At 41.8% G+C, this 25,208-nt stretch overlaps 1 protein-coding gene across 1 annotated transcript in view; it reads right to left on the reverse strand.

Annotated features, from left to right (window-relative positions):
- Ush2a (usherin) overlaps window positions 1-25,208 on the reverse strand; it is a 688,259-nt gene that overhangs the window by 409,601 nt on the left and 253,450 nt on the right. The window contains 6 exon segments of the mRNA XM_028876752.2: window positions 4,437-4,567; window positions 5,808-5,987; window positions 10,425-10,460; window positions 10,463-10,525; window positions 13,367-13,493; window positions 22,909-23,039. Of these exon segments, the coding sequence (XP_028732585.1) occupies window positions 4,437-4,567; window positions 5,808-5,987; window positions 10,425-10,460; window positions 10,463-10,525; window positions 13,367-13,493; window positions 22,909-23,039 (668 nt within the window).

Here is a 25,208-nt window from a genome sequence, read left to right on the forward strand (position 1 = left end):
TCCTGAAAGCGGCAATAAACCGCTCAATTTCATCCTACGCACAGCTCAAGGAATGGATAATGAAATATTTTGCAAGCTTACAATTGGCATGAAGACTGTTGTACTGAGTCAAACAAATTCATACCCAGTGATGATTATACTACACAGGATGATATTACGGAGGCACCAGCTTTTTGTCTAACGTAGTTAACAGATTAAATCCTACTACAAATGACTGGCGAACTGGAGAACGGAACACTATGAACTATGACTCCATTTTTGAGTTCTTAGAAAATGAGAAAATACGACTGCATGTATCAATTTAATTTGGGGGAAAATTTGACAAGACAATAAGAAAATGAAATGTCAAGCTTGATGAAGCTTGTTTTAAATGGTTAGTGAACTCAATTTCAAATTTGTAAGATATATTTTGATTCAATGTTTCAGTTTTATTCTGAATCTCTAGCATAATTGCTTCTGTGTGTATTCTTTTAGATTAATGCACCATTTTCTAATGTCAGCATATTTTACCTAAATTTTCAGTGTGAGGGAAAAACATTCATATGTTTTCCCTCGAAATGTTACATGATAATTACTTTACCTATCATTTTTTAAAAATTTCTTTTAGGTGTGAAATCAGCTGCCATACTCATTGAAAGTTTGAGATCGGTTTATTAAATAAAATAAATTAAATCTTGCTGGGAGAAGGATATGTCTTCTATGGAGACATCTTCATGATGCATCCCCAGCAAGCAGGCATTGCTCTTCATTCAGTTAGCATAAAATCCCACTGATGGCAAAGGAGCATTCTGAGGCACTCCTGTAGCCAGGACAGTGATGGTATACCACATGAACAGAGGACATATGAGCCACTCACTCCCTAAGAGTCAAGAAAGATTCGGAAGAGCTGGGGTAAGCGCTCCACAGATGAAACCCTTGCCAAGCAAGGTAGGGACCAGACTTGGGATCCCTGGCCAGGTGGATTGCAGTCTCCTGTAATTCCAACAGAGCACACAGTCCCAACATTGGGGAGGAAAAGGCAGAGGCTCCCCAGAGCAAGCTGGATATTTGGACTGACTGGATTAACAAGCTCTGGAGTCAGCAAGAGACCCTGTCTCAATAAATACAGTGGAGAGTAGATCTAGAAAGAAATGTGACATCAAACATGGGCCTCCATGTGCATACATACACATGTGCACTCACACAAGTACACCCACATGCATGCTCACACCCACACATATAAGCACACATTCACACATATGTGAACAACACACCACACACACACACACACACACACACACACACACACACACACACAGGAGATTTAGAGTAATGTAAGATGCATAATGTTCCTCCAAGCAGGGAATAGATATGTGCATGACAGGGGACCTTAGGTTACAATTCAGCCAAGACACAGGGGGAACTGAGAGTGTCGCTCAGTGTGTAGAGGTAGATTTTGGATGATTTGGAATGACATGGAAAAAGTTCATCTTTCTTTCATCTGAACCAAAAGCTATGATTTGTACTGGCTTATTTTATATCAAGTTCATCTTCTTGGGCATAGGAAGTATCCATCAGAAACTGGGATCAGTAAAACACTGAAAGTCATTACAATAAGCACAATTATCATGGTGATCAGGAAGTCTCTAAGAAGTATTTCCTGAAGCAGCTCACGAGGGCATGGTGACCAGTACTGAATGCACTAGGTACCAGTAAAGTACACATACTGGCAAACTGCCATGTGCGGCTTGACTACACCCAGAAGCTGGCTTGGGAAGCAGGGTTGTCACGTCCCATTTTAGACTTAAGGGTTGTTCCACTCGTTTCCGATGTAAGCATGTTTGTCTCAAAGTGTCTTCAGAACTCTCCTCTGAGGACAGGCTGGGCTGCCCAACTCTGTGACAAGGAGGAAAAAAAACCAAAGTAGGTCTAGAGTGAAATCACTGTGTCCTTCAACAGTGGAAGGTGAACTATTCCCAGTAAATGAGAACTACTGCTCACCTCATAATAGAAAGGTAACTACAGTGGGAAAGAGAAGCTCATTCATGCAGAAAAAGCCTAATTGGGAACTCTAGCTGACTGCCTCAACTTCCCCACTCAGTCTCTGCTGCTGGCCTAAGCACCAGCTTCAATGAGTTTACCTTCTCACTGTTCTTTGCTCTTTAACTGGAAGTCTGTTCTAGGGGACATCCTGCTCTGATCAAGCCTCACTGAAACTCTAGCTGAAGGCCTTAATGAAGCTTCCCCAGGTGATATCTGCCAGGGGTTTTGAGCACCAGATTTGATGGTGTTATTCTATCTGTCTCTGTCTGGCTTCCTGCAACTTGCTATTCATTCTTTCACTTTTACTTGCTATGTGCTTAATAACTCCCTCATTTAAAATCCAAAGTATATCTATGGTAGATCTTCCAGCAGACTGTATAGAACAGTGCATGAAAAATCAAGGACATGTAACTTTTAATTTGATTGTACTGAATCACCTAGGAGACCAGCAGAGAGCCCTGTGTGTGTAGGTGAAGGCATTCACAGGGCTGATCATGAGTGCTCTGACCTCATCCCACTAGGTTAAAAGTCTGAACAGAGGGCCTAAAGAGATGGCTTGGTGGTTAAGAGCACCTGCTGCTCTTGTAGTGGACCTGGGTTCAATTCCCAGCACCCACATGGTGGCTCACAAACATCAGTTACTCCAGTTCCTAGGGATTTTCTTTTTAATCTCTTCTTGGCTCTGTGGGTACCTGCACACATGTGGTACACAGACATACATGCAGGCAAAGTATCTGTGCACATAAATAAAAATAATGTAAAAAGTCAGAATAGATTATTGTGAGATGATGGTTATGTGATAGTTGATAGTTTTTTAGGCTAGTTTTAGGATGTGTGTTGTTGGGAGTGTGTTTCTGAAGGGTACCTGTTTAACTGGCCCATCCCTGTCTTTCCTGTCAGAACCCCGACACTGTCCTATCTTTCACATAGCAGGAGTTTCTGGAGCATGCTCCTGCTATCAAAAATGCCAAAGACTACAGAGTGAAATATCTGAACCCAGGAGCCAAAATAAGTGCTTTCCTTTGGTTCCTGTCAGGTATTTGGTTAAAGTAACATAAAACAATGACTATGACATTTCTCGTCCTTTGTCCTTGTATGACCAGTGGGACAGGGTTCACCCTTCTCACGCTATCACCACAAGAATAGCTGGTGAAAGCCAAGCGGTGGTGGTTTATGCCTTTGATCCCAGCACTTGGGAGGCAGAGGATCCCTGCAAGTTTGAGTCCAGCCTGATCTACATAGTGAGTTCCAGGATAGCCAGGACTACACAGAGAAACCCTGTCTCCGAAAACAAAACAAAACAAAACAAAACAAAACAAAACAAACAAACAAACAAAACCCGAAAAACCCAAACAAACCCAAAACAACAACAACAAACAAAACCAAAAAAAAACAAAACAAAAACAAAAAAAAAACAAACAAACTAACAAACAAACAAACAAAAACCTGAAAAGAATGGCAGGTTAAGAGGCAGGCTTTCAGGGAGGGCTCACACTGTAGATGATGCTGGATTTGAAATGTTCAGAAAACAGGAAGAGAAATGTTTCTGGAAAAGGTGAGACAAAAACACATGTAAATTTGGGATGGGCCAGTGAAGTGGAGAAAGTATTCATGATGGCCATGCCATCTGTCCAGTGCTACACTCCGTTTTGACAATAGCATCTGACTGAATAACCACAGTAAAAGCAAAACTGTTGTAGATTCTCATTGCCCTTATGGAAACTGCTCACACTAATCTTATTCATTATAGCAAAAACATGGAAATAACCAATGTATTATTGATGAGAGGCATATTACACAGACCTGAAAATGGAACATTTCCATGGAAAATCTAGAATACTGTGAAAAAATACAAATTCCTTAAAATATAGCACATACCACTTTCATAAATCTCAAAATCTGTAGCACTCATTCACATATGGTAATCAAATGCAAGCCAGTAAGAAGACACGGGAGTATCATGACGTATTGATTCTGGTCAGAGTTGGGGAAACAGAGTAGAAGACATCATTGAGTCCTTGGATGGAGTGGCATGCTTATTAGCCCCGTTCATTGTGTTGTGTTTTATCAGGCACCAAATGAAATATATAAAGTACATTTTGAAACTATATCAAAAGATAATGAAGAGGTATTTTTCATGTATTGAGAAACTAAATTGGATTTCCTTAATTCTTAACATCTGCTCTGTTTTGTTCAATTCACGACGTTTATAGTACTAATTGTCAGTTTAACCAATTATCTTAACCCTGTAAGACATTTCACAGGCCTATGAAAATAAAGACTGCTTGAGGAAAAAAATGAAAATAAAAGTGAATTTAAAAAGCCCAATTGTGTCTAATACTAACACACAATTTATCTCTTTCAAAATTGGGTCTGATATTTTTAAATAAATTTAATTAAATTTGTTAACATACAGCAAGAAAATCCGGTCCCTCTTTGTTGTGAATGAAAAGAAGCAATCCATTTAGTTGGTTGGTTTGAAACTTCAGGGAAATCTCAAAGTCCTTTGCAGCCTGAAACGTATCTGCACGAAGCTCCAGGAATCCTTTAAGAGGAGAGAGCATGCACACACATCAACATATTGCAGGCACTGTAAGAGTGTGGTGAGTATCTGGGAAATGTACCAACTTTGTTTTAAAACCCCACAAAAGAATAGATGGATCAGTATCAGGACATGCCTTCTGCTATCTAGTGGAGGTTGTGAGATGAATGTCACATCCCTATGAAGAGGAAACAGATTACTTCCTCAGTTGCACACTCATGCACATCCCAGCTGATGCTGAACCCCCTGATGAAGCAGTGACCAGACTTTGGGCTAAGACAAGCTCAGATTGCCATCTTTAGTGGAAAATGGACATCACTATTGTTCTGTTCTACACATAGGTCCTGAGGATTATGTTTATAAAGGAATAGTCTATATCTGCCATGCCACACTGTTCCTTCCCAGGGCTATGCCCTGGGGTCAGGACAAGGGTGTACAGAGAGGAGATGGGTGGGAAGGAAGTGACAGGTACCACTACGACCTCACAGTTTTCTCCAGCCTCTACAGTGGTGGCCCTAGTCGCTTGCTGTCCCTCAGAGGCCTGCTTAACTCCATGCCCAGCTTTACAGACAGGCATGGTTCAACTATATAATAAGGGAAATGGGGATGTTGAATCATCTTAACAATGAAAACTCCTTGGCAACAATATTCACAGTAACCTGCATGCTGACATCTGTCAATTGATTTATACATGGGCACTGTGACACTTACATACAAACCAGGAACTCTGGGGACCACCAGAGATGTCACTGATAGATACATAGCATGAATTGTAACAGTTATATTTGATATTCATGCTTTGAAAATGCATGTAGAATTCTACGAACACACTTCTGCGATTTACTCATTAAGGTAAATTGGATGGGGGAGGTTAATTTAGACGAGGAAGAGAACAAATGCACTGCTATAGTTTGGCTCTTGAATGTCCTCAAATCTTTCAAAAGGGATGCATAATAGGAGACCTTCAGGACTGACAAGGAGGCACTAGAAGGGGAGTGTGGCCTCTCCTCATTTTCTTTTCTGCTCATTGGCAGTGAGTGATTTCACAGGGCCACACACTCCCACCGGGATGTGCTGCCTCTCATGGATGGTCAGAAGTCACGAGGCAAACTGACCATACACTGAAACCTAGAAAACTGAGAGCCAAAGTTCACCTTTTAGCTTTTTAAGTCAACACTCCTGGATAGTTGTGATTGCGATAGAAAGTTGATTAACGCCTGCTGAGTCACCAGCCATGCCTCACCTGCTCCCAGGAACTGGACTCCTTCTTCCAGGGCAGTGGGGCACCCCTCCCAGCTGTGATACATGTTGACCTGCTCCTCAGAACTCTGCCAATCCAGAGGTATCCAAGTCACAGAGGAGCTATAATTCTTCATAACGTACACATCCTTGAGGCAGCCCACAAAGCCTCTTTGGATTATCTCTACAAAAGTGATAGGTGTCAGGGAATACACATAATTCATTTGTTTGGACTTTATTTTTTAGCCATCCATTTTACCCAACACTCAAAGCGAAGAGACCTGCAAGCATTCACACCCAAGTCCCCTACGGTAGGTTTGAAAGAAAATGGCCCCCAAAGGGAATGGCACTATTAGGAGGTGTGGTTTTGTTGAAGTGGGTATGACTTTGTTGGAGGAAGTGTGTCACTGTGGAGGCGGGCTTTGAGGTCTCATATATGCTCAAACCACATGCAGTGAGACAGATTACTTTTTGTTGCCCGTGAGACAAGGTGTAGGGCACTCGGCTACTTTTCTAGCACCATGTCTGCTTGTACACCATCATATCACACCATGATGATGATGGACTAAACTTCTGAAAATATAAACCACCTCGATTAAATATAGTCCTTTATAAGAGTTGTGGTGGTCATGGGGTCTCTTCACAGCAATAGAAACTGTACTAAGACATCCCCAAAAGTCTCTAACAATTTATGTAGAAACCACCCTGTTAGCTACAGTGAATGGTTACAATGTTCTATTTGGCTCTGGCTCACTCACAATGAATCTACAAAAAACAAGTTTATGAAACAAACAAACAAAACTTTGTTTTATGCTATTAGCAAGAATATTGTCTTTTGAATTAACCCAGAAATTTTTGTCATGAGTCTCCAAACTAGGTGCTAAACACTGTGGTAAGTGAAGTTTAGGGCTGGGGCTCAATTGGTAAAGTGTGGGATGACTCATCCCTCACAGGCTTGAGGGCCAGACAGCCCAAACAAGTCAAAAAGATACTGAGAGCCAGCCTGGGTCTGCCTAAGGGTCTTAGCAACAGCAGCTGAAACATGATCTGGAGATGACCTGGACCAATGAGAGACAGCCATGTCACACCAGCTGATGCATATTCATCAGACCCCCCCACCCCCCACCCCCCCACCCCCCCACCCCCGGTGGGGTGGAGGGTATATAAGACTTGCCTCTTCCTGAATAAACTGAGCTTATTGTTTCGACATTCTCCCGGAGTCTGTGTGGTTTGACTCTGTGCCTACTTTGTCCCCACCCCCAAAGGGAACAACAGCAAGGACCCTGCTACAGTAAAGTACTGACCACAGCATAAGGATCTGGGGTTTGGATCCCACCACCCACTTAAAAGGCCCAAAGTCCCTTCCTCCCAGCATTATGTGCTAATAAACCCAGTGCTCAGGAGCTAGGGGTAGGCACAGGAGGGTCCCTGAAGTTCATTGGTCAGTCAGCCTAGTCAAATCCATGAGCTTTGGTCTCTGTGAGACATCCTGTCTTAAAAATAAGGGCAGAGAGTGATTGAAGGAAGACATAAGATGTAGACCACTGATATCCACAAGTACATGCACATGCTCATAGGTGCATGAACACCCATACACATGAATGCCTTCCCCACAAACACACCTTGGATTTTCTTTTACTCTAGCCCCATATTGGGTGCCAAAATGTTGTTGTTGGTTTTTCTTTTTGGGGGAGGCCCACCACCCAGCTCCCAAGTAAATCACTCATAGAGGCTTATTCTTAATTATGATTGCCTGGCCTTAGCTTGCCTTGTTTCTTGCCACCTTTTCTTATCTTAAATGAACTCATCTGTCTTTTGTCTCTGGGCTTTTACCTTTCTCTATTTTTGTATGCCTTTCTTCCTTCCTCAGTTGCTGATTATGTAGCTGGGTGGCTGGCCCCTGGAGTCCTCCTCCTGCTTTGGTTCCTTGATCTCCCAGATTTTTCCTTCTATATCTTCATTCTGCCTGTCAGCCCTGCCTAATCTTTCCACTGCCTTGCCTTTAGACCATCAGGTATTTTAGACAGGAAAGTAACACAGATGCACAGAGTTAAACAAATACAATATTAATGAAAGTAACACACCTTAAAATAATCCCCATGGCCGGGTGGTGGTGGCTCACGCCTTTAATCCCAGCACTCGGGAGGCAGAGCCAGGCGGATCTCTGTGAGTTCGAGGCCAGCCTGGGCTACCAAGTGAGTCCCAGGAAAGGCACAAAGTTACACAGAGAAACCCTGTCTCGAAAACCAAAAAAAAAAAAAAAATCCCCAGCGCATACACACACACACACATACACACACACACACACACACACACACACACACAGAGAGAGAGAGAGAGAGAGAGAGAGAGAGAGAGAGAGACATACACAAACATATGACTACTTTTCCACACAAACATACATATGAACATATACCCACACACATGGAGTGACCTCACTTATCTCAGGGTCCCAGACTTTCCATGACATCTGGAATGCTATACTGAATCTTTTTGAGAGAAACATCTGAGCCCTAGTAAGATATGAGAAAAACAAACAAACAAACCCTAAGATCATTAGTAAGCATTTGAAAAGTGACTGTAGTCACGGTCATGTAAATTTTTATTATAATTATTCATTTATAGTTGTGTATCTGTGTGAGCAAGTTCATGCTATGGTGATCATACTGCAGCTGAGGATAGCTTGTCAGAATTAGCTCTTTCTTTCTATCATGTGAATCCCACGGATTGAGCTCAGGTAGCCTGGCTAGACAAGTGACTACCTACTGAGCCATTTTGCCGACCTTTCCTTCCTGCCTTGTGGTAACTTTTCTTAGTTTCATTTTGGTGTGTTTTTGTTATTGTGTTCTAAAAGTAGGAGTGTGTGTGTGTGTGTGTGTGTGTGTGTGTGTGTGTGTGAACTTGACACAGGCTAGCATAATAAAAGAAGAGGAATCTCATTTGAGCAAATGCCTTCACAACATTGGCCCATACAGCTGGATGGTGGTGGCCTGGCTCACGCCTTTAATCTTAGCACTCGGAGACAGAGTCTGCATCCCATCCCAGTCTGCAGAGTGAGTTCTAAGACAGCTAGGGCTGTTACATAGAGAAAACCTGTCTCAAAGAACAAAAACCACTAGCCCATAGACAAGCCTCTTTTCTTGAGTAATGGTTGGTATGGAAGGGCCCAGCACATTTTGGATAGTGCTACCCCTGGTCCAATTGCCTGGGTGCATACAACAATCAGTTGAACAAGCCACTAGGAACAAGACAGTAAGCAGTATTTCACCATGGCCTCTGCTCCAGTTCCTGTCTTGAATTCCTGTCTTGACTTCCCTATACATGACAGCTTACAACTGTATGCTGAAATAAACACTGTCCTTCCCAAGTTGATTTTGGTCACAGTATTTTATTGCAGCAATAGAAATGCTAATTAAGATAGGAGCTTACTTTATTAATATCTTTAAAATGTGTTTTCCATTTATTTTATATGTAAGAATGAATGTTCTATCATCTATTATCTACCTATTATCTATCATCTTTCTAGCATTTTATCTACTTAATTATCTATTTTTCTACTTATGTATTTATCATCTTTCTATCATTTATCTACTTATCTATTTATTATCTACCTTCTGTATATCATTTATCTACTTATTATCTATCTATCTATCATCTATCTATCTATCTATCTATCTATCTATCTATCTATCTATCGTCTATCTATGTCTTCATATCATATTTGTGCCAAGACTCTTATTCACTGAGAATCTCTCCAGCTCCAATGTCTGAATCATGGAGCTTTTTGGATTGATTTGATCATTTGTTTGTAACCTCTTTTGTGACTCTCCAATAACTGGTGTATTGACTCTTACACAATATAATTGGAATGTTCCTCAGACTTCTGAGAGTCAAGTTTTCCATTTATGTGTCATTTCCAGTGAATTAAAAGTCTTAGAAAAATATTTACACACATCCTGCAATTATACAAACCTCACTTAATTTGTATGTCATTTTTGGCAAAAGCCTAATGAATCTTTTGAATAATAAGAACTGAGTATTGACAAGGAAAGTAGAACTAATGAACATGTTTTGAAAAAGGAGAGGCCTAAGAATTAACTTGTGTGTTTAGGAAATGTAAATAACACCTATTCATACTTTTAAGTGCTGTAAATAGATTGCACTTAGTTTTGAGTATAACATTATGGTGGTTAGTTTTAATTGTCAACTTGATACAATCTAGAATCACTTAGTGAGAGTCTAAATGAGTGATTATCTAGAGCATCCTGGCCTTTGGGCTCATCTGTAGGGGGACAGTCTTGTTTAAGGTATTGATGCTTGATGTGGGAAGACCTAGCCCACTGTGGGCATTGCCATCTCCTGGGTTTGAGTCCTTGATTGTGTAAAAGTGGAGAAGGTGAGCTGAGTAGTGAGCAGGCATGGCCTTATTGTCTGCTCTTGTCTGTTAATGGGACCCACAGCTTCAAGTTCCTACTGTGACCTCCCTGCAGTGATGGACTATAACGTGGACCTGCAAGTTACATAAACCCTTTATTCTTTAAAGTTGTGTTGCTGGGTATTTTTCCACAGCCACATAAATGAAACTGTGATGATATATACTTCTACTTCTTGTGAAACTCACCAAGACTCTTTTGGAGGACAGAGTGACCTCGTGGCAGCCCCCCACAAATAGTCCGGTGTAGCCTCCCATCACGGTACTCCTGTTCAGAGAAGCTGAGGAGCCTATAGGAGAAGAGAAGAAAATTACAGCTTTTCCAGGGAATTCTTCGAGTGAAACTCATCACAGATCTTTGGTACCGAGTTCTCTTGCTTCTGCTTTAAGCTCCTTGTCTATCAGGTTCCAGATCAGCCAGCTGCTGTAACCCACACACATCTCATCAGCAGCCCCTCCCCCTCTTCTACTACCAGGGCCTCCTTTTCAGTCCTTAACATGCAACGTAAAGTATTTTCCTATCCCCAGGGCCTACTGCCCATGATCCCTTGGTTTGGGCCTGGTGTCCACTGTTTCCTGACCTGAAACATATTAGAAAGTCCTTTCCCAGTAGGCCTGGGTTGCTGCAGGCCACAGGAATATATCATAAGAACTCAGCTGGTTACAGCAAAGTCACTACCTGGAAAAATCAGGGAATTCCTCCAGAGGAAGCCAAATCCCAAGGAGATTTTGGTGTTACTTGGTTTGTTATATATCAGCTGTCTTCTGTTATGAAAATCATGTGTGCCTTCATAGTTTTCCCAGTTGACTTTTCCCTAAGAAGGGCTAACAGTGTGGACTGATCACTTTCTGAACATACACATTCCAGGTATTTGGAGAACAGCCTCAGGAAAGGCTTTCTCTGGAATCAGATAACTCCCTTGGCCACTTTCAAGGACTAGCAGTAATAACAGTCCACATGCAAGTCTCCTGATTTAAGGTAAATTCCACAAGGAGACACCACCTAGGTCAGGTGGACGTTAAGTAATAGCTTTACACAATTTAGCTCGGACCCTCCTTTCTTACAACCTTACTAACTTTATAGACCTTTAACTCCTTACCTAACCACTTCTAGGAATATTTAGATAACCCTCTGCACTGGTAGCTATGCTCAGCCAGAACCCCAGTTCGAGCCTCCCTGTAATTATCATCATTGGCAGCATCCGGCCAGGTCCATCCCCAGATGGAGGAAAGTCCCTTATCAGAGATACCTCTGTATTCTCTAAGAACAGGCTTAAGCATCCTGGCTACCTGTTTGAGAAGGCCTGGCAGATGTGCCAATTAAGCCTTACTTCCTCCTTTCCCAAACCTTACCTCTAGTTCCAGATCTCCTTTTAACTATCATCAGAGGCATCTAACTGTACACAGGTTGCCTAGCAACTGAGCACACTTTCCCCCACCCTGCAGAAAAACGGCAGATAGCTTGGACAGATAGGAGCCAAAGGAAAAAAAAAAAAGACAGTTTTATTTTCTCCCATTGACCTAGCAACTTACAGATTTTTAACATTTTCTACCAATCACGTTTAAGACAGAGCACATAAGATCCCTCTTCTTAGATATTACCTGAATTCAGCCTTTAGTTAATTCATTTCCCCATTGGTCACTTCCCTTTGGGGTTGCAAATGGTAATTAACAGTTATTGCTTCTCAATGTGATTCTTATCACCCCTCCATTTGACCCTAGAAGACTGGCTTTATATACCAGGACTTCCAGGGCACGGGACAGAGAAGAGAAAAGAGAATGGAAGAACTAGATGGGTAAGAACTTGAGAGGAACAAACTGAGATGGGGAAGAACTAGATTGAAGGGCTAAAAGAGAGGACTAGAGGAACGAGATGGAAGATGAGGAAGAGCCAGATGGGAAAGAACAAGATGAGAAAGACACAGATGAGAGAGAAGGAGATGGGAGAGGAGCTGATAGGGGAAAGAACTAGATATATGAGAACCTAGAAGGGACAGAACTAGATGAAGGAATTAAGATAGAACCTAGAGGGGACAGTAGATAAGTATAAAGAAATCAGGCAAGGAAGGAGCTAGACATGAGAGCAGAATAGAAGCTGTGTAGAGAGAGAACTATCACAAAATAATAAAGTATATGAACTAAGGAGTTTTGTGTACATAGATGCATTTCCTTTTATCAAAGATTAATTATCAGCTGGTTGTAGATTCTTCCCGGACCTGGGGGGGGGTATTGAGGGGCTGGACCCCCACAGTCCCCAATACCAGGTCAAATTTAACACTGCTCCTAATGCACAAACCTTTTGTGACAGAGGCCCCATGTCATTAGCTGTGAGGCTCTAGGGACCAGGCTAGTGACTGTCACATGGTGAATCCAGAATGCTCCTCAGCATCCTTAGAGGGTAAATTAGGATGGGTTTTCCCACTTCTCTCAGTTTTCCATTGAGTTTAAAGTCTTATCAACACAGGTAACATCCACCTATCCCTCTTTTCCATTTTTGTAACTCTCTAGCACTTTTTACTTTATTATCTTCTGCCCCCACATCCATCTAAACTATAACCTCTACAAAGCTCTGTTTACTCTGTTATCTGAGCACCCAGAACACTAGTAGAAATAGTAGGAGCTCATTAAAATCACTTTTACCCTACATGAATGAATGAAAGCCTATATCAGTGGATGAAAATGGAAAACAGAGTCAGTTGGAAAGAGAACCACACTCAAAGCAAACATTCCTATGTGGGGACAGTCCTGCCTACCCACCGCGGAAATGGGAGAGCTTAATTACATTTCTGAGTCTTGGTTCTTCTCATCTCTGTGTGTAGATATCTGTTTTCCTTGTTTGCCTTCTGGAGGCAAAGGGGAATATCAGTAAGGTAATTAAAGACCCTTGCAAGGTGTGGAGAGTGCACAAGACGCAGAATGAACACTGGTGACGTCATTGCCATCTCTGCTTTACTGGAGTCCTACCTGGATGAGAAGCTCAGGGCCAGAGTTTACGAGCAGAAGAGCAAAGAGCAACTAAGAAACAGATTTCACAGGGACTCATGTGAAACTGAATGAAGAAATCAATGTGAAATTCACATGTGAAGATGTGCATGTGAGCGTGCATGCTCACACACACACAGAGTTCTTACCTGTGTACTGTCCATCGACAGTGATTTGGCCTAAAGCCTGATGCCTAGCCACAATGATTTCATGCCACTGTCCATCACTGTATTGTTTATCATGATCATCAGTTGTGGTTACCTCCACTAGTGATCCCTTAAGAGAATGAATGAACAAGTAAATGAGTGCAAGCTCACATTTAGAGACCAGTGACACTGTATATTTTTTCTCTTTTAATAAATATTTTTATTTTATAACTAACTTAATTTTACATATCAGCCACAGATTACCCTATCTTCTCTCCTCCCATCCACCCTCTGCCCCCCCCCCCAACCCACCACTCATCCCCACCTCTTCCAGGGCAAGGTCTCCCCTGGGGATTCATCCCAGCCTGGTAGCTGCAGTAGTTGAGGCAGGTCAGGTCCCCTCCTCCCTGCACCAAGGCTGAGCAAAGTGTCTCAGCATAGGCCCCAGGTTCCAAAAAGCCAGCTCATGTACCAAGGACAGGTCCTGATTCCACTGCCTGGGGGCCTCCTAAATTGTCATGATAGAACTCTCATCCAATGACTAATGGAAGCAGATTAAGAGATCAATGACCAAGTCCCAGGTGGAGTTCCAGGAGTCCAATTCGTGAGAGAGAGCAGGGATTATAAGAGCAAGAGATATTAAAACCATGATTGGAAAAAGCACAGGGACAAATAACCAAACTAGTGAAAACACATGAACTGTGAACCAACAGATGAAGAGCTCCCATGGAACTGGACCAGGCCCTCTGAATAAGTGAGATAGTTGATTAGCTTGAACTGTTAGGACACTGTATATTTCTTATAAACCAGTTCACAGACTTCATCATTATGATCACAATACAAAGCAGCCACTCTTTCAGATGGAACTCAACATGCAGGCTGGCATCCAGTGATCGTGATGACCATCCTGTGGTGTGCAGCTGAAAACCCCAGTGACCAAATGGAGAGGCCTCTCCAGACCAGGACTGTCTTACAAAGGCACTTGTATATTGGGTATCTATGTTCTTATTTTAACATTCATGGAGGAACTGTAAAGAAGAGAATAATTTAAAACCTAGGAAAGTTGTAAATATATATTTTAAGGATAAACAAGCATCAGGAAAATTAGCTTCTTGTCACTAATAATTTTATAATATGCACTATAAGAGGGAATGGGAAATGAGTTGGGTTAAAGGTATTTATTGGACTTATATGTGTAGTTAAATTTGGTTTTCAATGCTTTGTACTTTAAAATCTAGCATTTATAGCTCTGGTAGGACAATAACAACACAGTGAAAAATGGGTTCTTGAGTAGATAAGATCCAATGAATGCAGATACCAAGAAGAAAGATTGGCGAGGAAAAAGAAGCAATGAAGAAAAAGTGAACAGCCTGCCTAGCGCGTTAGAGCCATGTGAACAGGTTCCATGTACAAATCAGAATAAATAGAAGAAACTCGATCCTATTAACCAGCATTTACCACTGTGACTAAGAAAGCAGATCCCTTCAAACCCAAGCAAGGCAAACTTAATATCAAGGTTGATTTACCTGAGAAAGAATCAAATATGAAGTTGATGAAAGTTCTTAAAAATGTAAGCAAGTTTGGTTAAAATAGTACATATATAAAAAAAAATAATAATCTGGAGTTGAAGGGATGACTCAGTGGTTAAGAGACCCAGCTGCTCTAGCAGAGGACCTGGGTTTGATTCTCAGTGCCCACACAGCAATTTCTAACCGTGCGTAACTCCAGTTTAGAGGGTGGGATGGGGTGAGATGGGGGTCAGGTGGGTGGGTTGGATCCATCTCCCCCTTCTGGCCTTCTCTAGTACTGCACACATGTTACACAGATACATGTAGGGAAATACCCATGCACATAAAATACAAATAAATATTTTTTTTTAAAAAAAAAAACTTACCCAGAATGTTTCATGAAACTCTAACAATTTTGCTCTACTATTTTTCATAAGGGAAAAAAAAAACTGGTAACCCTCTACCATGATAGATTTACATGGCACAGCACAAGACATTAACTACAGTTTATTATATGAAATATTTCTGTTTACATTTCCCTAGGAATAGAACGCATCCATTGTATGCATCTAATTGGCTTTTGTCAAGCCTCATAATATACTCAGCAACACATACTATGTATAGAATCTCATGCTACCAACGTTAAGACAGCCACCAAAAAGAGCCTTTATTTCCCACAAGCACAGTAGTTGCTTCTCACATGGCCAGTACCCCAACTTACATAGACAATCTGGTCAGTGAGACACATGACCATTTTCAAAGTTATCTCTAGTTTTAGACTTTCTTCCTTTCTGTTTTTTTTATCCTACATATTCCTTTATTTTCCTCAACTCTATTTCAACATTTTAATATTTTACAAACACACATTTCATTATCGTAGTTTAATAATTAAAACCAGAACTGGTGTCGTGCCCAATTAATGTGCCCTGGTAGCATGCCCATTAGTTTTTCCATTAGTGAATTCAACAATACTAATGGGATTACTAGCATGGGATGCTAATTGGGTGTGACATAAGAAACTGGCTTACTTCTGAGCATACCCTTGCTAATGATGAAATTAATGAGCATTTTATTAAACGCTGTCTCATCAAAGTGTACTTAGTTAGCGTTAAAATTGTTACAAACGGTTCTGCATTTTAAAGATCAGGTGTCTGAGGCGAGGCTGTACACATTTTGTTTGGCAGTAATCTGCAGCAGGGATAGTTCTTACCATCAAAACTCATATTGACTGGATGCAGTAGATAGCCTACAGCAGAGCTCACGAAACTTTCTCTAAGTCTTAGAGGAACTTCTCACAGCATCCTTTGATGAGAATGCCAATATCCGCGTAATAATAATTCTACAGTCACAGCTAGTGTTACACATGGAAAACACCAGGCAATTAGACTCTGCTCACAGTTATTTGAAAGTTTTATGTTCAAAGGTTCCTTGTCTGTGCAAACATAAAGTTCTGTGTTGTTTCTGTGAATGTCACTGAGTATAGAATACTGAAGAGTTAAACTGGGTGATAAAATATCGTCTCATCAAATCTATACAAAATTGGAGTAGCCAAATAAAGGACTAGACTGTTATAGCTATTTTAGAGACTCAATGAAACTATAAAGTTTCAATTAATGTCTCATTTTTGTTCCCTTTCAAGCTTTATTTCTATTTATTTAAAGTGCATGTGCATGCCTGCTTGCCTCTCTCTCTCTCTCTCTCTCTCTCTCTCTCTCTCTCTGTGTGTGTGTGTGTGTGTGTGTGTGTGTGTGTGTGTGTGTGATGATTGCAGCTGCCTGTAGAGACATCGGATATCCCTGGAGCTAGAATTATGATGGTTGTAAGTCACCCATTGCCTCTGATGGGGATTGAACTCAGGCCCTCTGTAAGACCAGTGTGTACTCTTAACTTCTGAACCTCTCCATTCCTTGTTTTTATCTTTTTTTTAATCTATTTTATCTGTTTTAACAATGGTTCCCAGCATTCAGTTTCTGAGACACACATATCCAATTTTAACTACCATTGAGGATCTTTTTTCTTCTCCCTAAATACTTATGCAACAGATCACGTGGGACACATAGGAGAAAGACTGAGTTTTAGATGAATGGGCTCCCTCTGTGCAGGATTCACAGCTATGCCTCCCTCTGTGCAGGATTCACCACTATGCAAGCAATTTCGTTCCCAGGTTCCTAAGACATTTTAAAACTTGAAAACATGCAAGAGGATGTGAAGTTATTTTGAAATTGTGTTGTAATGACTTTCAAATTCCTAGAAAACAGCTGGTCATGGTGGTGCACACCTTTAATCCCAGCACTCAGGAGGCAGAGGCAGGCGCATCTCTGAGTTCAAGGCCAGCCTGATCTACAGAGTGAGTTCCAGGACAGCTAGAGTCATCACACAGAGGAACCCTGTCTTGAAAAAACAAAACAAGCAAGCAAGCAAGCAAACAAACAAACAAACAAACTCCTGAAAAAATGTCCCTTTCAGGATTCAAAATCAAATTCCTGTGAACGGATTCAGGCACAGTCCTTTTAAAGCCGAAGTCTCAGTTTATTCTGGGAAAGATCAAAGTATCCAGTAAATAAAGTCAGCACCACATCACAGAATCATTAACAGTCAGAAACTTCATCTTAGAAAATGAATGGCCTGATTTAACTATGGTAAAGTTTTAGTCACAATTATAGAACATTATCCAGATAATCTGTCAAAAGTGTTTATCATGCATCTATATTTTCCCCAGGATCAGGTTAGGGATAAAACAGTCCTCACGGGGTCACATTCTGATAAGAAAAACACATTAAGCACATAATTACCAGTGTGGTGGGAACAATGCGGAGTAACCTTGTCTTAATTTACAGAGAAAAGGGAAGAAATGACTTACAGTGATGCTAAAGTCTTAAAAATATACATAAGCATGATGTTGCTATCAGGTCCACAACAGAAATGGGTCTTCTTTAAATGTGGGGTATCTCTAACTTCACACACAAATCCATATGCAGTTTTCTATCCCAAAATGAGAACAAATAAAAGGAGACTGTTCAAGTTTTTCTCTATTTGGCAGTTTCAATAATTTTCTAAAAATAAGCAGGGCCTTCATTATGCAGTGAGCAGATATGTCCAGTTAACCTGCATTAAATATGAACTTCTTGGCGGTGGGTGAGGGCACAGCCCATGCGAGCTGGTGCTCACTGCTTCTTGGATTGCCTCCTGGCCCAGGACCACTTAGTATAATATATCTGATTACATCTTCTCAAATACACCCGAGGCAAGCCTGCTCAACCAATACCTGACTTTTTCTAAAGTAAATGAATTGTCAGTGTGCTGAAAGCAGGCAGCTTTCGCCTCATACAGAGTGATTATTATTCCAGACAGAAATGTGCTTACCCAGCACCGTAGATCCTCCTTTCTCCCCCCAGTTTCCCACTTTTGCTAGCACGGTTTTCTTATTTCAGTATTTGGCCAGTATCTACCAATTCAGTATATACTTGGGATTGGGCTGAATGGGGCAGGGGTGGAGAGGCTTGGAAGCTGCTGGCAGGGTGAGTTCTGGTGAGAGAGATGGGGGGGTGCACAAAAGGGCAGAAAGTGATGGGAAGTGCTCTCTGCCGCTGTGACTTGTACCAGTCTGTCTATCTGAGGAGACTCCAGAGAGCTCACTGGCAGCATCCCCAGATCATGACAGTCCTGTGGCTGAGTGAGGAGAGGCATTGTTTGGTCCCTTTATCCCCTGTAGTGCGGTCTTCAAGGTCCCCACACTTTTGAAAGAGAGCAGGACTCACATCAAAAGAGACGGTGTGTTGACATTCGGATCTAGAGACATCAGGTTTTCATTCTCTAAATGCTTTGCCTCAAATGTGCAAGGATGAGGGTATGTCCGTGCATACATTTATTGAAGACGTTTAGTTTGAGAGGGATATCTGTAGTTCTTGGGAGTGGCATGCTGTCACTTTCTCATGTTTGTGTCCCCAGGGCCCAACTCCAGAGCTTCTCTTTCTTTTTTCTAAATTTTGGTGTGTGTATGTATGTGTGTTGTATACATGTGTGAGTATGTACACATGTGTATACAGATGCACATGTAGAGGCCATAGGTCAAAGTTCAGTATCATCTTCCTCTATTACTCTCCATCTTGTGTTCTGAGACAGGGGCTCTCACTGAACCGAACCTGGAGTGCACGGACTTTGTTAGGCTGGTGGCCACGAGCTTCAAGGATCCACCTGTCTCTGTCTCTGCAGACACCCTCACCACACTAGCTTTTTATGTGCACGCTGAGGATCCAAACTCAGGCCCTTAATTCGCATAGCAAGTACTTTACTCGTTGAACCATCTTCTGAGCCCTGTGAGCTCTTAGCCAAGTTGTGCAGAAAAACAAAGACAAATCTGCTCTCAACACCACTTCTCTGACTCGGTCTGAAGCAGTTGGTCTACCTTGGGATGGAGATGTTGGTAGCTTCAAGAAAGAGCTGCCATCCCCCATCCATGTGAGAGCTCTGCAGGCAAGTGCTGGAGTGAACAAGGTCCTACTCCATGTGGCTTCTCCAGTATCCCCAGATAGGAGCAGGATGGGGGTGGGGCAGAGGCTTTCACTCCTCTACTTCTGCTGCTCACTTTCCCTGTTTCCCATGCTTTGTGTGCGTGAGTTGTTGTTTGTGGAATTCTACAATTAAGCATGTGGTTTCTTTGTTCACTGTGTTTATATCTCTGTATTCTCTGAAAACTTTTATTTAGTGGTCATTCTTTATCAATACGATGGAGTTCCCGACCTCCTCCTACACTAAATGGAACTTTAAAAGTCTTTTCTGTCTCCCCTCTTTTTTTTTTTTGGTTTTGTTTTGTTTTGCTATGGTGTTCACTCTGCCCCTGCTTTGATACTCTTCCATTTCAAAGATTGTCTCTGCTTGTAAAACCCATGCTATCCATGCACTCATGGAACACTCAGGGTTAAGCTAAGCAGGTGAAGTTGATCCCTTACCCTGATTCTCTTTGGGGCATTTTAGACACGCTTCTCTTACCATCCAGATGCCTTACTGACACAGTCCTCATATGGTTTCCAGGCCATATTTTATCCCAAGTTTTTGAATATATGGAAGCACCCTTGTTTGCTGATGAAAAGAGGCACTGAAGGAATGCTAAACCATCCTGGACATAGCTGCATGTTGTCTTTTGAGAGACAGGGGCTCATGAAGCCTGGGTTGACTTTGAACTCTTGGCCATCCTCCTACCTCAGTCTCTTCCCAAGTTACAGGAGTACATCCCTGACTTTAGACCTAGACTGCTTGGTTTTAAAATCTGCCAGTTAGTACTTGTGGCTCACATGGATCACCCAGGAAATGGGACATAAGGATGCCTACCTCATCCATGTGTCAGCAAGTGGGACCATATCTGCAGGGCTCTGGGTAGAGAGAATATGTATCACAATCCTGGGCACAGGGCTCACTCACTAAATCTTGACTTGGATTTGCTGGGTTTTTGCAATAAATTTCTAATAGATTTTCTATAAACACAGACATTTTTAAGTGTCATACTATTTTTATCCTGTTCCTCCTTTTCTTGTTGTTCCGGAACTTGTTGTTGTAACTCCAATGTTATGTTCTACTAATCTGAGCCTCAAAATACCTCTTCTCTAATTAATCTCCTTAAAGTTTTCAAAGGAAAATAATGTTTTCAGTTCTGTAATTGACTCAACATTAGCGTGCCGACGTCTGTCTACAGCTACCATCTGTCCTGCCTTCCATGGCAGCTGCCGCTGCTTGCTCTTTTTCTGGCTATTGGGATTGTTGGTGATGGTGACACTGTTATCCACTAACTTTATCCAATAAGAAGCTGCAGTTCCAGCAGGTGAGGGGCATCCAGCGGTCCTTGTCATAAAGGTCATCTAATTATCCAGGCAAGGACCTATGAGGCCACTTTGAAAACACCAGGAAGAAACCTTTTCCTCCACATCCCCAGGCCCCAGCTTTGCAAAGCAGCAAACTCTCTACCTGCCTGTTCTGGAGCCTGGCAGGATCCTCAGCCTCACTTGATCCAAAGAGCCCTGGTTCTCCACCTCCTACAGAGGTCACCGGGTGTTTGAGTCTCGGTCCCCACCACCCCACGCCCCCTCAGCCCCTAGTCCCAAGGTCACTGGGTGCCTGAGCCCTAGTTCTCCTCACAAGTCACCTGGTGTCTGAGTCCTAGGTCTCCCCTCAAGGTTACTGTATGTCTAAGCCCCAGTTCTTCCCACAAGGTCACTGGGTGTTCATGTTGTAAGAGTCTGAGGCCATTACCCACAGCTATCAGTCCAGGATCCTAAGCACAGCTTGGACACAGATGGGAAAAGTTCCACCAGTGTTCATAATGTCACACAAAGTGTTCATGTAGAAGCACTTTTTATCAATATGATGGAGTTCCCGACCTCCTCCTACACTAAATGGAACTTTAAAAGTCTTTTCTGTCTCCCCTTTTTTTTTTTTTTTTTTGGTTTTGTTTTGTTTTGCTATGGTGTTCACTCTGCCCCTGCTTTGATACTCTTCCATTTCAAAGATTGTCTCTGCTTGTAAAACCCGTGCCTATCCATGCACTCATGGAACACTCAGGTGAAGTTGATCCCTTACCCTGATTCTCTTTGGGGCATTTTAGACATGCTTCTCTTACCATCCAGATGCCTTACTGACACATGACTTGAGTCATGGGTTAGAGGGAAGATCTGAACAAAAGGAAAGTAAATAATCTTTGCTAAATCACTCACAGGTCAGATATGTCAAAAGGTCACTAGAACTTCCTAACTGATGAGAAGACATCTTTCCAATGGCTTCTCTCAAGGCTGGATGAGCAGACAACTGAGGGGGAGGACTCTTCCATGGAGCTGCCTGAAACTTGGGCAGAGACGTCCCGCAGATGTGACACTTGTAAATCGTCCCATGCTTAGGGAGGAGATGTAGCTGGCTGAGACTTACCCATGCTCCTTTGAGTAACCCCAAGAAACTCACTGGTTCACCCAGACAAACTTGCAGAATCATTTCTTGAGTCTACCATTGGTGTCCTATCTGGGACAAACAGACATTTGCTCCCATCTTCCAAGGAAAAGTCACACACACAAAAATGACAATTCAATATTATGCTTTCAAAGATTGACAACTCAGGCCCTCACTCAAACCTTCCATTTTATGCTCATGTGATCTCAAAAATCTCTTTCTAAATACTCATAGAATAGTTTAAATTAATTATTTTACCACATACTTTCTAGGTCACTTCCCAGGGCTACAACCATATTTAAGTTTAAAATGATTAGCGTCTGAAACATGAAGTTAAATGGTACTTCAAAGCTACTTAAATATTTGCTAGTAAAATAGTTAAGAAGGAAAGGAAAGGAGGAGGAAGAGAGGCAGGCATGAGAAAAAACAAGATCATAATTTATTGTCTGAAGAAAAAATAAATCTGTTCAGATTCACTTAAACAATTAGTTGATTTTGATTTTGTGGCAAGGTCCCATCTGTATTCCAGGTTGACCTGGAATTCACTACATCCCAAGGCTAGCCTCCTACTCACAGCACTTCTCCAGCCCCAGCCTGCAAAGGACAGGATTCCGGGCATACACCACCACACCCACCTATTCATTTTAAATAATCATAAGCTAGTTTACTAATCCTAAGCACATAGCTTCATAGAATAGACAGGTTGGGAGAGAGCTCTGCTCTTTCAACTGTGGAGAGTCATTTCCTTTTTGTAGTTTTCATTTTCCTCATTGGTAGGATGTAGATCAGTGGTTCTCAACCTGTGGGTCATGACCCATGTGGAGGCACCTGCATATCAGATATGTACAATTCATAATAATAGCAAAATTGCAGTTATGAAGTAGCAATGGAACAATTTTATGGCTGGGAGTCATCACAACATGAGGACCTGTAGGAAAGGGCTGCAGCATTAGGAAGGTTGAGAACCATTGCTGTAGAGAACAACCTCTGCTGAATACCTTGTGAGTTTCAGATGAGGATTCTCCATGAACATCTGTGTCCTTACCCCAGTGCCCGGCACCCACCTGGCATTCTCAAAAGTGTTCACCATCATGGCTAGTAATTTACCTGGGGATTGGAAAGAAAATATGGACGTCCATTCTTCAGCTGAAGGGCAAAATACTCCTCCTGGTTGTCAGGGGACACTGCGAGGATGATCAGCCCTTCAGGCATCCTTGTCCGGAAGCTGGCCTTGATGCCTGGAGATGCAAGTGGCATCGGTAAGTCACGACTGTAGTTTTGTTGATTCTTTCTGATAAATGTACATTTACTTTCATTATTATTTATGATGCAGCGAATACGGTCAGGAAATTATACACAGCAATGTGCTGGGATGGCCCCAGTCAATGGGTTTAAATATATCCCGTGTAAAAGGCTAAGTAGCACTTGGAAATTATGTTACCCTCGTGTTAATCAATATAAAATGAACTCTAAATATGTGCAAAAAATTATCCACCTGAAAAGACATGATGTCAAACCCAAAATTGGATACTTAATAGTATCAGTTTGAAAATATTATCAGAGGGTCCTAAAAGTAAGTGACTTTTTGACAGAAAGGAAAAACTCCAAGGGCCTTATTTAAATACCTATGAAAATGAAAGAATCAGTTCAGCAATAGATGTTAAAACAAAAAGACCTAGATAAGCTTGCTTCTTGGAGCTGATTGAGTCAGCAAACAGTGGTAGCCTTCAGAATTGCAGTCTTTACTGACCCTTCAGACCATATACACACCATTCAATACTCTAATCTCATAGGACTTCCTGGCTCAGGTGATGGGAGCAATTTGCAACGTTCCTCTCACAGACATTGCTAGGACCTATCTTCCCCATCTCCAGTCTTGGGATCCCCCCACCTACACAGCACACATGGTAGAAATCTTCCTGTATAGAGGGTGTCTAGCTGAAGGTGCTGAAGCTGGCGGTCAGGGCTAAGTACCACGGTCTCATTGGAAATACAAAATTAACAGAGCAGACTGTGAGAATAAAGAGATCAACAACACACCTGAAAATCAAACAAAAGCTAAAACACAATAATAAATAATGAATGAATTCTGATTTAAGCAGTAATACACAATAGGCCAGGATTATAACCACTTGAAAAACTCTCCCTTTAGGCTGGGCTAATAACTGAAGGACCTACAGGGATGGATAAATTTCATTCTGTTGCTATGACAAACACTAAACACCGTGGCCAAAAGTAACTCCAGTGTGTGTGTGGGGTGTGTTGGGGGGGGAGCATTTGTTTGAATTTATAGTTTCAATCCATTATTGAGGGATTTCAGGGTAGGAACTCAAGCAGGAACAGGGGCTTAGAGCAAAGACCTTGGAGGAGATGCTTCTGGCTCACCCCAAGGTTCATGTGAGGCTAGCTTTCTGATACAGCCCAGGACCACCTGCCCAGGGATTGGTGCCGCCCACAGTGGGCTGGGTCCTCTGACATCAATTAATAGTCAAGGCCATCTTGTCTACCACCTCCGGATATGTTCACAGGACAATCCAATCTGGCAAACACTTTTCTCAGATGACACATTCTAGGCTGTGTCAAGTTGACTCAGCTTTAGTTCAGTGTTAAAGACCTCAGGACCCATTCCTGGTCCATCTTCCCATTCCATTCTCTAACACAGTACATAGATGTATTTTATAAGTATATTGAGATTTGAGGTGAAAAGAAGGGAGATGGGAGGTTCAGCCTGACCACTAGGTTTTGATCTTCTCTTTGCTCTCAGATGCTATGACTAAAATTATGGCTTTCAAGCTAAATAGCTCAAGGGCACTGAATAAAAATAGCTGTAATTCAGGACATGAAGGGTACACTGCTCCCTGGCAGGATGGCATCTCCAGAGCAACAGCAGAGACGATGGAAGTCAGGGTTTGAGTGAGGGAAGAGGAAAACAGTTATCCAATCTGAGTACACTGTTGTTTGTAATTTGAGAAATCTGAGGAATGAAAAATATCCAAGGATTATGGGAATATGTAAATACTTAAGATGCATTTGGGAATATTTTACTTTTTTCACACCATTCAAAGAGTGTACAAATGCATGTGTTTCTCAAAACAATAATTGGCGAGCCTTCTAGAACAAAGAAATGTCTTTTAGACCAACAAGTATCTGAAGCTGTATTGAGAGGAAGTGTCTCCCATGAAGGGAAAATGAAGTACAATAAAGGATGTCTTGATTTGATAGTGTCAGCTACTCTTTCTCAGTCTTGACATCTTTTTCCTCTGTGTTTTCCAAGATGAATAGAAAATGATTTTCTTTTTCCTAGACCCTAGGAGGAAAATGAAAACTTACAATTTTATTGAAGCATGTTCTTAATAATTAGATTACTATAGCTATCCATATAGATAAATCCTAGCATTTGAATCAAA

The sequence above is a fragment of the Peromyscus leucopus genome, chromosome 15, assembly GCF_004664715.2.
Source record: "Peromyscus leucopus breed LL Stock chromosome 15, UCI_PerLeu_2.1, whole genome shotgun sequence".
NCBI lineage: Eukaryota > Metazoa > Chordata > Mammalia > Rodentia > Cricetidae > Peromyscus > Peromyscus leucopus.